This window comes from Myotis nattereri (assembly GCF_964212035.1).
Source record: "Myotis nattereri genome assembly, chromosome: 7".
Classification (NCBI taxonomy): domain Eukaryota; kingdom Metazoa; phylum Chordata; class Mammalia; order Chiroptera; family Vespertilionidae; genus Myotis; species Myotis nattereri.
This window is the reverse complement of record NC_138082.1, coordinates 55,531,516-55,545,840: the sequence shown is the minus strand read 5'-3', so window position 1 is coordinate 55,545,840 and position 14,325 is coordinate 55,531,516. Positions and strand designations below refer to the sequence as shown.

At 35.9% G+C, this 14,325-nt stretch overlaps 1 protein-coding gene across 1 annotated transcript in view; it reads left to right on the top strand.

Moving 5' to 3' along the window:
* MARCHF7 (membrane associated ring-CH-type finger 7) overlaps window positions 1-14,325 on the top strand; it is a 44,731-nt gene that overhangs the window by 7,216 nt on the left and 23,190 nt on the right. Inside the window, exons 2-4 of the mRNA XM_081095900.1 lie at window positions 5,223-5,387; window positions 11,223-11,418; window positions 12,900-13,064. Coding sequence (XP_080952026.1) covers window positions 5,235-5,387; window positions 11,223-11,418; window positions 12,900-13,064 — 514 coding nt within the window. The 5' untranslated portion in view covers window positions 5,223-5,234. The remainder of the gene's footprint in view (window positions 1-5,222; window positions 5,388-11,222; window positions 11,419-12,899; window positions 13,065-14,325) is intronic.

Here is a 14,325-nt window from a genome sequence, read left to right as displayed (position 1 = left end):
GTCCCTTCCAGCTGATTTCTGCCTTGTATTGGTGGAGGATCTTGGACAGGCAGGTTTCATAGTCCTTCAAGGTTGAAAGATAGCTGCCTGTATTAATGCTTGCAGAAAGTGGCTTTCCTACCAATAGATGATCCCACCTGTACTCACAAAGGGTCTGGAGCATGGATGAGTTTCTTCAGGAAGCTCTTAAACATAGGCCCAATGTGGTCATACTACAGAAAAAGAGACTTCATATAGCCTGTCTGTCCTCTCTCTTAGGAATACTCAGTGTAGAACTATGGAAAAAATGCCTTATGTTGGGGCTCCCAGAATTTCTAAACTGTCACACTAGCAAATATTTAGCCTTTAGGAATTTAAGAATTTGATAAAATTTGGCCGTTTTTTTAGCAGCTTTTATGGTGGCCACCTTTGTCCCATCTCTCCTTGTCAGGGGGACTTATCATTCTTTGTAGTTCAATTCATCTCGTGCCTTGCAACCTCAGTTATGGTGGACTCAAGAAAAGTGATTTAATAGATTGTTTGGCTTACCCGTATGTTAGAGTAGGAATGATATTCTTTTGTGGCTGTCTACATACTAAGCAAAGATGGGGTACTCTCCCCCCCCCCCTTAATTTTGATTTATTTTGCTGGAAAATATTCAAGTAGAGAAGAGTTGGGAGAATAGTAAAATTAATATTTGGATGACCTCACCTATATTTAGTAGTTGATAATTTGTCACATTTATTATATCTATATACTAGAGACCCAGTGCACAAATTTGTGCACCAGTAGGGTCCCTCAGTCGGGCCTGCAGGATGGGGCCGAAACTGGCTCTCTGACACCCCCAAGGGGTCCCGGATTGTGAAAGGGCGCAGACCAGGCTGAGGGACCCCACTGGTGCACGATCGGGGCCAGGGAGGAATGTGAGAGGTTGGCCAGCTGTGGAGGCACCATGGGAGGGCTCCAGGGCGTGTTCAGTCCAACTCGGCCAGACCTCACCAGCAAGCTAACCTACTGGTCAGAGCGTCTGCTCCTGGTGGTCAGTGCATGTCATAGCAAGTGGTTGAGAGGCCTTAGCATATCATTAGCATATTATGCTTTGATTGGACAGTTGACTGGACACTTAGCATATTAGGCTTTTATTTTTTTAAAATATATTTTATTGATTTTTTACAGAGAGGAAGGGAGAGGGATAGAGAGTTAGAAACATCGATCAGATCAGCTGCCTCCTGCACACTCCCCACTGGTGATGTGCCCACAACCAAGGTACATGACCTTGACCAGAATCGAACCTGGGACCCTTGAGTCTGCAGGCCGACACTCTATCCACTGAGCCAAACCAGCCAGGGCTAGGCTTTTATTATATAGGATGTTATATGTAATCGTACATATAGTATTTACTTCGTAAAATATGTAATGTTATTTTGAAGTATTTAACACTAAGTTGCAGACATCATGACACTTTATTAAAATTCAGTCTTCATTCATACTTTCTGTTTTATGAATCAGGATTCAGCCAAGGTTCGTGTATTGCATTGGATTTTGTTTCTTTAGTCTCAAACTAAAAGAGTACAGTACTTTTATATTTTTTCTTTGTGACATGTGGTTATTTGTGTTTGTTCTCTACTAGATTATAACTTCTTGATAATCGCTATCCCAGTATGTTCGAAGTTGTCCCCTCAACTCAAACCCTTGTTTAGTATTAATTTTAATGTGTCTATCACATACTAAGCACCTAAAAAAACCTATCTGTTAAATGAATGAAAAAACTTAAAAAGATGCCTCATAGTACCTTGCAAGTGGTCAGGTAGAAGTTTTTCAAGGACTATGCATTTTAAGCTTTTTGCTATTTTTTGTGCTTTTGACCTACAACTTATGCAACCATATTATGTAAGTTCTCTGGTAACACCTACATTGTAGAAATTTCATCAGTTTATGTAGAGAAGTTGCCAAGAATAGTTTCATATAATATAACATATCTCTCAGAGGACTCTGCCTCTTTGTCTTCTCTCGAGAGGTTTGCTTTAGGCAGATTTCCTACTAGGTTAGTTTCATTCTGCAAGTATGCAAGTAAGTATTGGGTATAAATATAGTCAAAGTAAACAAGAAGTATGATTTAGAAGCATCATTGTTATTGAAAACTATCTGTAGGCCTGTATCTTTTAAAAAGCACTTTGTCTACCTCTTTAAAATCCTCAAGTCACAAACACAGTTCCTTGTTTGTATTTTCATAGATTTTTTGATAAAATAACAAGTCTGCTACTTGTTAAATCATTTATGGACTTTTTAAAGCCTGTCAGTGTTTAACCATTAATACTCTTTGTACTAATGTATGCTTTCTTAATTCATAATACACCTCTTTTTAGTAAAAAAAAAACACAAAAATTTTGTGTAGGCATGCATATATAGCTTATAAAAAGCTAAAGCTATCATATGCTTTATCAACCAAACCAGGCCAGAGATACAGCACAAGCACTATTAATAATTGTCCTGAGATAATGAGCACAAATTAGGACTTTTCTGGCCATAAACTGGGACTGTTCTAGGCAAATCAGGAAATACAGTCATCCTGCTTAAAACAAAAACTAATTTTTTGCCCCGTCCTACCTCATTCCCAATCCCATTTTCCAAAGGCAGCAACCCTCAACTTTTTAGCTCTTTTAGGATTTACTTTCATATTTCCAAATGATGTATTTAAACTGTTTATGATTTTTCAATATTCTCTGTGTTTTTCTTACCATTGTCTTTTTTATTTCCCCTACCCATCTTCATCCCATAGCATATTTGTCGCAAATCAATAGACTAGTTATATAATTATAACTGTAAATATTGTGTTCATCCCAAAACAGTACCTTCTTTCTTGTACAATAGCTGTTTTCCCAACTTAGAAAATTAATTTATTAAACTGCCATTTGCTCAGCATTTTTCCAATTGTATCATTTTTGCCAGAATAGTTTCTATTAGATGCTTTTTTTGTGTTAGTACTTTACTTCCATTATCTGTGATCCTGCTCCAGTCTCAATAAGTTCCCTATGCTTTCTTCATACCTTTGTAAACTTTCCTGGGTATTGTGTTTGGTTCTTTAGTTCCTTGCACTCCTATTTTTCTACCACATGCTCTTTTAGCTTCCTTTGGTTTTTGTTTTGTGATTGATTTCTTTAAAATATTTAAAAAAAAATTTTTTTATTGATTTCAGGGAGAGAGAAAGAGATAGAGAAACATCAGTGATGAGAGAGAATCATTGATCTGCTGCCTCCTGCATGCCCACCTACTGGGGTTTGATTGAGCCTGCAACCCAGGCATGTGCCTTGACCAGGAATCTGAACCCTGGTCTCCTGGTTCATAGGTCGAAGCTCAACTGCTGAATCACACCAACCGGGCATGTGATTGATTTTTTTAAAGATCTTGATGTCTCAAAATGTGTCCTCTCCATCTCACATTTAGTTGTCAGATTGGAATTCAAGGCTAAACACTCTTTTCAGTATTACAGTTATTACTTCATTATCTTAAAAGTTTTTAAAGTTGTAATGAAGAAGCCACTCTAATTACTTTTGTATGTAACCTGCTATTTCACTCTCATAACTTTCTTTTATTTCTGGTGTTCTGAAATTTTAAGATGCTAATTTGTGCTTAGTGTTAGTCTCTCTGATTTGCTGAGTACCGCAGTCCTTTCATTGTGTGAAGATTTATATCCTTTAATCCTAGAAAGGTTTTTTGATTCCTCTGATAACTTTTTCTTTATTTTCTCTCCTCTCCTTCTGTAACCATATTATAGTCTAATCATAACTCCCCTTGACAGTTCTCCTATTTTTAATTTACTAGCACATTTTCTACTTCAGGGAGGTTCACTCAACTTGTTTATGTTGATTATTTCAATATCACATTTTTAAAAATACCACATTTTGAAAATGCACAGCACATTGTAGTCTGATTGCTTTCTCAGGCATCCTATTATTATTTTATAAATGAACGTCTTATCCCTTTAAGGACAGTAATTAGCTCCTTTCCTCACATTTTCTCTAAATTTTTGTTGTTTACTTTGGTCATTCATATTAGAGTCCTTCCTTGGATGCCTGGTGATCCTTGATGTTTGTGTATTAGAGGGAAGTACTAAACAGCTGATTAGAAACTCTTGGTGACTGTGTTGTAGGGTAGGATGATCAAGTGGCTAGCTAGCTACTTTGCAATTGGGAGCATTCCAAAAGTTGACATCCAGAAATCCTAACTCTGGTGTTTTGTTTGGTGATCCAAGAGTAAAATTAAAATCTCTCAGTCTTCCAGTAGCATTGTAGGAAAAACCAGGAAAGAGTCTTAGCATTATCTATAATAATAAAAGGGTAATATGCTGATTAGACCGGACATCTTCTGGACAAAGCCATGGTAGCAGGGAGAGCAGTTAGGGGCGATCAGGCAGGCAGGGGAGAGCAGTTAGGGGGATCAGGCCAGCAGGGGAGAGCAGTTAGGGAGATCAGGCCAGCAGGGAAGAGCAGTTAGGGGGATCAGGCCATCAGGGAAGAGCAGTTAAGGAGGATCAGGCAGGCAGAGCAGTTAGGGGCGATCAGGCAGGTGGGGAGAGCAGTTACAGGGATCAGGCAGGCAGGCAGAGTGGTAGGGGCGATCAGGCAGGCAGGTGAGCAATTAGGAGCCAGGGGTCCCGGATTGGAGAGGGTGCAGGCTGGGCTAAGGGGACACCCCCTCCCCCCATGCACTAATTTCATGCACCGGGCCTCTAGTGTTTTAATAAAAGTATGTATAAAGTGGAGGCACAAAAAGAAAAGTGCTTGTTTTAAGACCTTATCCAGGAATTGAATGGGGAATGTGTAGACTTTTCCAGACATGTACAAAGACCTGTGAGAGCATTTTGTGTTAAGGGGTGTACAAATAGCTAATGTTCATGGTAAGAGTATTGAACACCAATAATAGGTAAGAATAGCAAGATAATCAAGGGCAAATTGGTGTAGGAGTTTATATGGAGAAAAAAATTGAATAAGAAAAAGAGCCCAGGCTTTGGAAACAACAAACCTCAGTTCTTCATCTCACTTTCATTATGTGTGCTTCATATTATGGACAGTAGGGAACCTTTGATAGATTTTGAACCTCTGCCTTATAGAAGAGGGTTGGGGTGATGATAGTCTTATAATTTATCATGCTACACACTAGAGTATAGTTAATTTGCATGGGTAATTCTTGATTTGAGCTGCATGCTTTCCCAAAGGCAATTCATCAAAATTTGTACCTCACAGGAAACCTTAAGAATGGAGTCTAAACCTTCGAGGATTCCAAGAAGAATTTCTGTTCAACCCCCCAGCTCTTTAAGTGCTAGGATGATGTCTGGAAACAGAGGAAGTAGTTTAAATGATACCTATCACTCAAGAGACTCTTCATTTAGACTGGATTCTGATTATCAGGTAATTTCTTAATATGGAATATATATACAGTCTCTCTTTCAGAATGCTTGGGGCAATGTGTGTCTTGGATTTTAGGTAAGTAGTAGAATATGTTTAGAATACCCTTAGCTGAATTTGAGGCATCAAAACTTATGTCTGCAGCAAAATGAATGATCATTTATAGCAAGCAGCAAAAACTTAATGGTTTTCAAACTTCTGGAACTTTAGAATTATGAATGAGGAATTGTGATCTTACTAAAAATGGTCATACTTTCCAAAGACTTGTAAACTTTTTTACCTAAAAAAAAGTGTCAATTTAAGTGTACATTTAATTAAGTTAATCTATTTAGGTGACTGTCCGAAAACTGGAAATTGCATCCTTTTTCTTTAACGTTACATTCATATATCTGAGTTTTCTCTGTTAGTATACATGGCAGTGGTAGAATAATCATTGTTAAGTGTTTGTTTTGTTTTTTTTGCAATATGGACAAATTTTGGGACTTTTATGGTTAGTAATGATTGCACTAATTCATAATCTATATAAAGCTAGATGTGCTACTCTTTTAAAAAAAAATACATTTTATTGATTTTTTAAAAATATATATTTTATTTTTTACAGAGAGGAAGGGAGAGGGATAGAGAGTTAGAAACATCGATGAGCGAGAAACATCAATCAGCTGCCTCCCGCACACCCCCTACTGGAGATGCGCCTGCAGCCAAGGTACATGCCCTTGACCGGAATCGAACCTGGGACCCCTTAGTCCAAAGGCCAACGCTCTATCCACTGAGCCAAACCGGCCAGGGAATTTTATTGATTTTTTACAGAGAGGAAGGGAGAGGGATAGAGAGTTAGAAACATCGATGAGAGAGAAACATCGATCAGCTGCCTCCTGCACACCCCCTACCGGGGATGTGCCCACAACCAAGGTACATGCTCTTGACTGGAATCGAACCCGGGACCCTCCAGTCTGCAGGCCAATGGTCTATCTACTGAGCCAAACCGGTTAGGACTGCTACTCTTAATGTACCTAATTTTCCTTCAGTTTTTGGAAAGGTTTATTAGGGTTATAACAGTAGTTGTATAAAGCTATAAATCTTAGATGGCATGACTTGTAAGTTTAGTGCAATTTATCTTGTTTTTTACATTTAAGTTTATTGCATTATTGTCTGAACAGCTAATTAAATCACACTTGATTTGCTAGAGTCTGATGTTTTGGTAACTGAATCTTAAGAGAATTCTTTAGTGAAAATTTCTGTCAGGTATTTTATATCTATGTATCATGACATTTACTACATAGTAAAAAACATTTTATAAAATATTTAGAGAAAGACAAGTGAAAAGTAATTTTTCTAAAATGTCCATATCTACATACAAACTCATAAACTTTATATGAACTATTTACTTAGTCTCATTTTCAATATTAATTGATATTGTGGGTTTTTGTTTTGTTTCTTAATTTTGTTGGTAGACAAGCATATACTTGTCAGCGGCCCAGAATCACATCCTTTGTATTCTATAGAAATGTTGTAGGTTAAATGATGTTTTACTTACTAAGAGCACAGAATTGTCTCGCGCGCCCCCCCCCCATATTTATAGAAATTTCTCTTCTGATGCTTGTATAATTTTTCATACAGCCTCTTAGTGAGAAACACAAGACTCTGAAATCAGACTATATGGCCTGGATTGGAGTATTGTTTCACTCATAGCTATGTGAACTTGGGCAAGCAAGTTACTTCACATCTTATTTTCCATATTATTTAGTCAATTGGGTTGTTAAAGTTAAATGAATTAATACATTGAATGAGAATAGAGCTGCCACATGGTAAACACTACATAAATGTTAGCTTCTACATTTTTTTATTTCAGTTACGCTATGGATTAAATAATATGGAAACACCTTATTTTTATATAGTGCTTGACATTTCATGAATATTTTTGACTTTTAGTTTTACTTACATAGGACACATGTCATTTCATAAAATAAGGATCTAAAATCTGGAAAGATTCGTGATTTTTCTTAGAAAATCACATGATTAGTAAATATGTTTCTGAGCTTAAGAATCTATTAGACTTCTGGATAGCTTTGTTTCTTCTTTGGGGAAATGGAGGTTCTAAGTTTCGAACAATTGATTTGCTAAATAAATTTGGATTCTCGGCCATTTGAAAGCCATGTTGCCTATATTGTTAATCTTGCTGATATTTCTGTTACTCCATCTTTAAATTTTGGTTACAATTTGAATGGTTGAAAACTATGATCACCTCATCTCTTTGGTAACAGTAAGCAGAATTTTAGATATTTTAAATAGAAATTTTATTTCCTATTAGACTGTTGATAATAAAAAATTTGGGAGTATTCTATGAATATGTAATTGTTATTTTTCTTTGTTTTCTATAATTTAATTTAGCAGCTTTTCCTGTTTTTGTTTTTTTGCTTTGTTGATAGTGATTATTTTTAATATGAAATAATAAAGTAGGTTTTTTATGAGGTTTATGAGGTTCTAGGTGCTTGCTTCAGTTAGTGACATCTTTTCTAATTTGTAGATCAACTATTATAGAACTTAATACCATTGCATATACTTAAATAGTTATGTTTCTAGAGAATTAAAGGATTAAAAATTAATTTTTGTGTGTGTATATGCGTATCTACTATAAGTACTTCCCATGGAAATAAATATGTATATACATGTGAATACATGTATTCATGTATGACCCATGAGAGTGGGTCAAGGTTATAACATCGAGAGGCATTCATAAGCTCTGCAGTGTTTTAAAGTTAAACTTGGACTCTTTCTTGTTCTGGGCGCCAGGAAGATCACACGGAAGAACAACTAGCTTTATAAGGTGTTTTGTTCATAAGGAAAAGAAATAACCCATTTCTCAAAGGAAGCAACCCTGTAGCACTCTGGTCTGAAAGGGGACAGTGAATAATATAATGGACTGTTGTCATGTAATATTCATACTATAAGTGTATATACCTAGCATAGTGAAACTGCTACCTTCTGTCCATTCTACCCTTTTCATCTTCTACAATGTTCTGAGGATATTTCTAAGAAGTTGATCTGATAGTATTTCCTCCTTGGGTAGTTTCCAAAATCATATTTATTTGCAGAAGAACTTATTCAGTAACAATTTGTGTAGTCCATGCATAATTAGAAAAATAAGGACAAGTTATGGATTTTGTGCATAAAAAATGTATTCACATTAAAAGTCTGTTTAATTCTATTATAACCCTCATGTTTGGGGAGCACATAAAATGCCCTTTTTAAAAATTTGTAGATAAGATCTGGCCGGTGTGGTTCAGTTGGTTATAGCGTCATCCCATACACCAAAAGGTGGCGAGTTCGATTCCTATTTAGGGTACATACCCAGGTTTGATGATCCCTGATCAGGGCGTGTGGGGGAGGCAACCTATCCATGTTTCACTCTCTCTGTCTTCTCTCTCCTCTCCCTCTCCCCCTCTTTTTTCCTCTAAGATCAGTTTTTTTTTTTTTAATGGGGGTAAGATTAGATGGTATTTGCTATTTTAGATCTCCTTGTCAAAAGTGGCTCTAAATTTTAAATTATAACATTTTTTTGTTTTGTTCTCTGAAATCTAAAGGTGTTAAATCATTGGCATGCAGGATAATTTTCCCAATACCCTGATAATGGCACATAAAATGATTTGGTTTTGAAATACCTAATGAATTTATCTCTTGTGCCAGCACAGTTCATTGATTGGGGGCAGAAGGCTTGTGATACCAAGTTTGTGCTAAGCTGAAGAGTGCCACATTCAACTAGCAAAATATTCTTGGGCAAGGGATGGATAAAATCCTGATCTAGTCTGTTCATACTTTTTCAGCTTTACATCTTCTGCTTTTCCATATATGTGAAGTTTATTCTGTAGAATTCCCTGAATGTATGTAGTATGCTTCTCATAATTTAAGCATAATAGAAGATCAAGTAATGTAGTAAGGCTTTAGAACACTAATAGGCAACTTTTTGGACCTCACGGACCACCGGTTGGCGACCACTATTTTAGAAGAATGCCCATGGTAGAGGGGTTTAGGAATCTTTTTGTGTTGTTTATAATACTCCTCATTTGCCTACAAGTGAACTCTGTTTCATTCTATGAATTCTCTCCTACTCTCCCCAGGCATAGTTAGGCATTCTCTTTTCTGTGAAACTTTCAACATAACCTCCTATTATAGCCTTGCAGTAGGTCCTCGGGTTACGTTGGAGATCTATTTCTACGGTGCGATGTAACACGATTTTCACCGTAAGTCGGAACCCACCTACATAAGCACCTACGTCACTCACATGGAGCACATACACAGCAATAATGAAGTGAAACAGTAAAAAAAGATTTAAAAGATAACAATTCCTGACCTTTACTTGTGGTAAATAAATAATAAAAAACATAAAGCACATATATGCATATGTCGAAATGACGGAACTTTTTTTATATAAATCAATGGGAGATGGTGACGTAACCATGAAATGATGTCATTGAGTCTAACGTAACCCGAGGACTATCTGTTTTTATATTGTAAGTAGAGGTCTGGTGCACAAAATTCGTGAGCGGTACAGTCCCTAGGCTTGGCCATCTTCAGGGCCATCTTCTCCGGCTGCTGCAGCCGCCCCACCCCCCACTGTCACCCACCCCCGGTTCCCCGTTCATCATGGGGCGATCGGAGCCTGATGGCTGGGAGAAGGGACTGAGAGGTGGTCAGTGCACCTCATAGTGACTGGTCAAGCAGTCGTTCTGCCGTTCGGTCGATTTCCATGTTACTCTTTTATATACATAGATTTTTTATTGTTTCTTATATTTACTCTAGAACTCTTTGATGGTGCACATTATTTGGGGTTTATATTTATCATTAGAATGTTAGGTTAACAGACTGAATTTATGGCTCATGTTATATTCCATTTTTCACCCTTGTCAAGAAGTATAACACTTAAAAGAACATTGTTTTTCTTTTTTAAGATTCTTTAATAAGATGAACTGTTTATCACATACATATTAAAATTATTATAAAACATTTTTATTTTCTCTAGAAATCACTTTTATTTTCGTCAATTTAGGACCATTTCTATAATTGTGGTTAAAATATGTTCTTATTTAAACCGGTGTTTTTAAGGAGACAAGCTAATATTTTCTCTTTTTAGGCATTATGTTAGGTATACTGCCTAACCATTTAATGAATTAGGAAGAAGTAAAATAGTTTGTACATTGTGAATAACTTGTGTTTTGGGTTGTTTTATTTTTTGTGTTTTAGGTTGTTTTATTTTGTTTGTCAGTTTATACGTTAATAGAGAAAACCTTGAACAAAGAGTTTTAAAATATGCACCTTTTTTTATCTACTTCACTGATGAAGAGATTCCAGATAATTGGGTTGTAGTTTCTTTTTTTAAAAAAACATACTGTTTATAGTGTATTACTATATTCTTAACAATGAGCATTAGATTCAGGATAAATTTTTTATTACTTGAAAAATTTTATTTTCATAAGACTGTTCACAATCAGCTTATATATTAGTGTCTTTCTTGGCATTCTGTCCACTTTTAAAAACAGGAAACAGGTTCCTCAGAAGGTTGAAATATTAAACCAAGAAAACAAAATGAATAAAGTTTTTGCTCTTGAGTATTTCCTAGCCAGATGTTTATATACAGTTACATAGAAGACTTAATCTAATTCAGATTTATTACTCAACCATATACAATTTCAGTATAAAATAAAGGGGCAGTGGGTTATAGGGAACAAAGATTATGGAAAACATACATGATAGAAAAATTTGGTCCTTGGGAATATTGTCAATTAAATTTAATATTGAATGCAAGCATTTTATTCCTTTAAAAATTTTTTTTAAACTTAACAGTCTACATCTGCATCAGCAGCTGCATCTCCATTTCAATCTACATGGTATAGTGAATCTGAGATAACTCAGGGTGCACGCTCAAGATCACAAAACCAGCTACGGGATCATGATTCAAAAAGACCTAAACTTTCCTGTACAAACTGTACATCTACCTCAGCTGGGAGAAATGTTGGACATGGTTTAAATGCAGTATCAGGTAAGAATTAAATTTATCTAAGGGTTACACCATGTGTATTTTGGACTAAAGCTCTTTTCCCGAGACCTGGTATATATTAGGCAAATAGAGCCAGTGGAGTTTCCAACATCCTCCCTTACTAGTTAATTAGTGCTGGAATTAAAATTAACTAGAATAGCCGAAAATGTATGGCGATCAAATTGGTAAAAGTGACATGTATTCCTCTGTTGTTATAGGAGGTAAATTTTTTGTTAGTAGGAAAGCCAATTTTTCTGAAGTGGACAATTACATTCAAAGCACATCTTCTATATCTTCTTTAGCTATAAAAGCCTAATATGCAAAGTGTCCCCTCGGGAGTTTGACCGACCAGGAGTTCGATCGCTTGCTGTGATGTGCGCTGACCACAAGGGGGCGGCACGAAATGAAGGGAGACCCTGGCTGGCAGCCAGCAGTTGCTAGGGCTACTAACCGTGCATGAATTTTGTGCACTGGGCTTTTAGTCTTTTATAAATGAGAAACGTGGTATATATTGTTTAGAAAATATGAACATTCTTTATTTAAAAAATAGTTGGTGGTATTCCACTAGTTTTATGGTAGGAATCAGAAAGCCATGATTCTAGCCCTCTAATTAGATGTTGGCATTGTACAAGTCACTTAACCATTTAGATGGTTTATTTGTAAAGCTTTATGCTTGGTATTTTTGTACTCAGACATATTTGTTGTACAAATTGAAAAGATCTTTTGTTGAGATGTTAGGAGGCTCCCTCCTCACTTATACTCTTCAAATGAAACACTATCCAATGCCTAAAATCGTTTTAAGGTGGTACAAAACTTGTGGTGACAGGATTGGATATAAAATTCTTAAAATGCATATGTATTACCAAATAAATTAGTGTAAGCAATTTCTTTATATATTTTTTTAAAACATGTTTTTATTGATTTTTAGGAAAGGAAGGGAGAGGGTAGAGAGAACCATCTAGGTGAGAGAAAAACCAATCAGCTGCCTCCTGCACCCCCCCCCCGTGATCAAGCCAAGACTTGAGCAGGATAGAGTTTAGTGTTAGAGAAGAATGTGTTTTAATAAGAAGTAATTTTGTAAGTGATGAGTTCATTTAGTGAATAATTTTATGTTTTGCTAAATTTTTAATATATTTTTATTGATTTCAGAGAGGAAGGGAGAGGGATAGATGGAAACGTCAGTGATGATAGAATCATTGATCTACTTGCTGCTTCCTGCACACCCCCTACTGGGGATTGAGCCTGCAGCCCAGGCATGTGCCCTGACCTGGAATGGAACAATGACCTCCTGGTTCATAGCTTGACACTGAGCCATACCAGCCACGCTGTTTTGCTAAATTTTACTTCTGATTACAACTGTGTAACTATGGGGATTTCTGTAATAAATTGCAACCTCCCTGTGTAGTACGGAAGATTTTTTTTTTTTTTGTCATTAGAAACCTTAAAAGCTCTCTCTGAATTAAAACTTATTTGATTATTTTAAGATTCTTGGAGACATAGTCAAGTTCCCAGATCTTCATCAGTGGTACTTGGATCATTTGGAAGTGACTTAATGAGAGAGAGGAGAGATTTAGAAAGGAGAGCAGATTCCTCCATTAGTAATTTTATGGACTATAGTCACCGAAGTAGTGATTTCACAACTTCATCGTGTATGTATAAACTGTATTGTTACATATAACTTAATCTGATAATGTTGTTTTCCTCTTTATATCACTAAATTACAGTACAAAAGAATAAATGAAGTGAATTTTATGGAAATTTTAAAATAGTTTAATGTTTCCTAGTACCTTATTTGTTGGCTTTTAAAAATGTAAACAGTTTAAAAGTGAATGAATATCCAGATTCTATGTGCCGATAAATTTTTTACTTGCTCTTTTAAGAACATATGTGCCATGAATTATACTAAACAATTCTTGTATATTCCAGTATAATTTGCCTTATGTAATGTAATAAGTAACCAATTTTAGTTAAATTCTAAACTAACTAAAGCTTGAAGTCACCATTTTAAGACAATTTAAAATTACCTTAATTTAACACAAATGTGCCTTTGTTTTCTTTTACCCACACTGTCAGTGCACATAAGCTTGAGCTTTTTAAACATAAATACCATAAAACAATAATATTAAGTAACTGAAGACAAAAAGTGCTGATGAAGTAGACAAATATAGCAGGCAAAAGTGGAGCTTGATTTACGTAGAAGATACATTTGTTTCTAAAGGTTAAGTTTATTTTAAATAATCGTATTGGGGCATATCTTTGCTTTATTTAAGACAAATGAAAACATCTTTTTATTTGCTTGGCTTTGAATGGATGACCTTTAGTAGATAGTATCAATAGGTTCTAGATTTGGGAATATAAAAGTACTGGGTAGAATAGATTTATCCACTCACAGTTTCTCTTTTCCTGAGGCTGCATGTATTAGCGCAGTAGTAATCTAGCTTTTAAGTTAGGTGTATGGGTAAGCACTCTTTATAAAGGAATGCTATAGATTTTCTCATCTGTATGAAATTTAGAACCACCAGTGGTGTACTTTTAAAATTTTAGATGTCAGGACTTTATTCTGACTCATAGCTCTCAGCCAGTATTAAAAAGCAAAGGTATTTTAGAAGAGTAACCAGGGATAAGAATCACTGCTGTTACATTGAGGATGGGCGGCGACGACGATGACGGGGGTGAGGGGGGGGGTGGAAACACTTTTAGCTGTTAGCAGAGTTTGCCGTAAAATTACAAGGGTGATAATACCTATATGAAATAACCATTATGCTTTCTGCAGAGTAAGAAAAATCTCCCAAACACTGTTTCCTAGGATTATTTTGCTTTTGTTTGTTTTGGTTTTGGTATTTTTAATTAAAAAAAATCTTTATTGTTGAAAGTATTATTTGTCCCCCATTTCCCCCCATTGATCCTTCT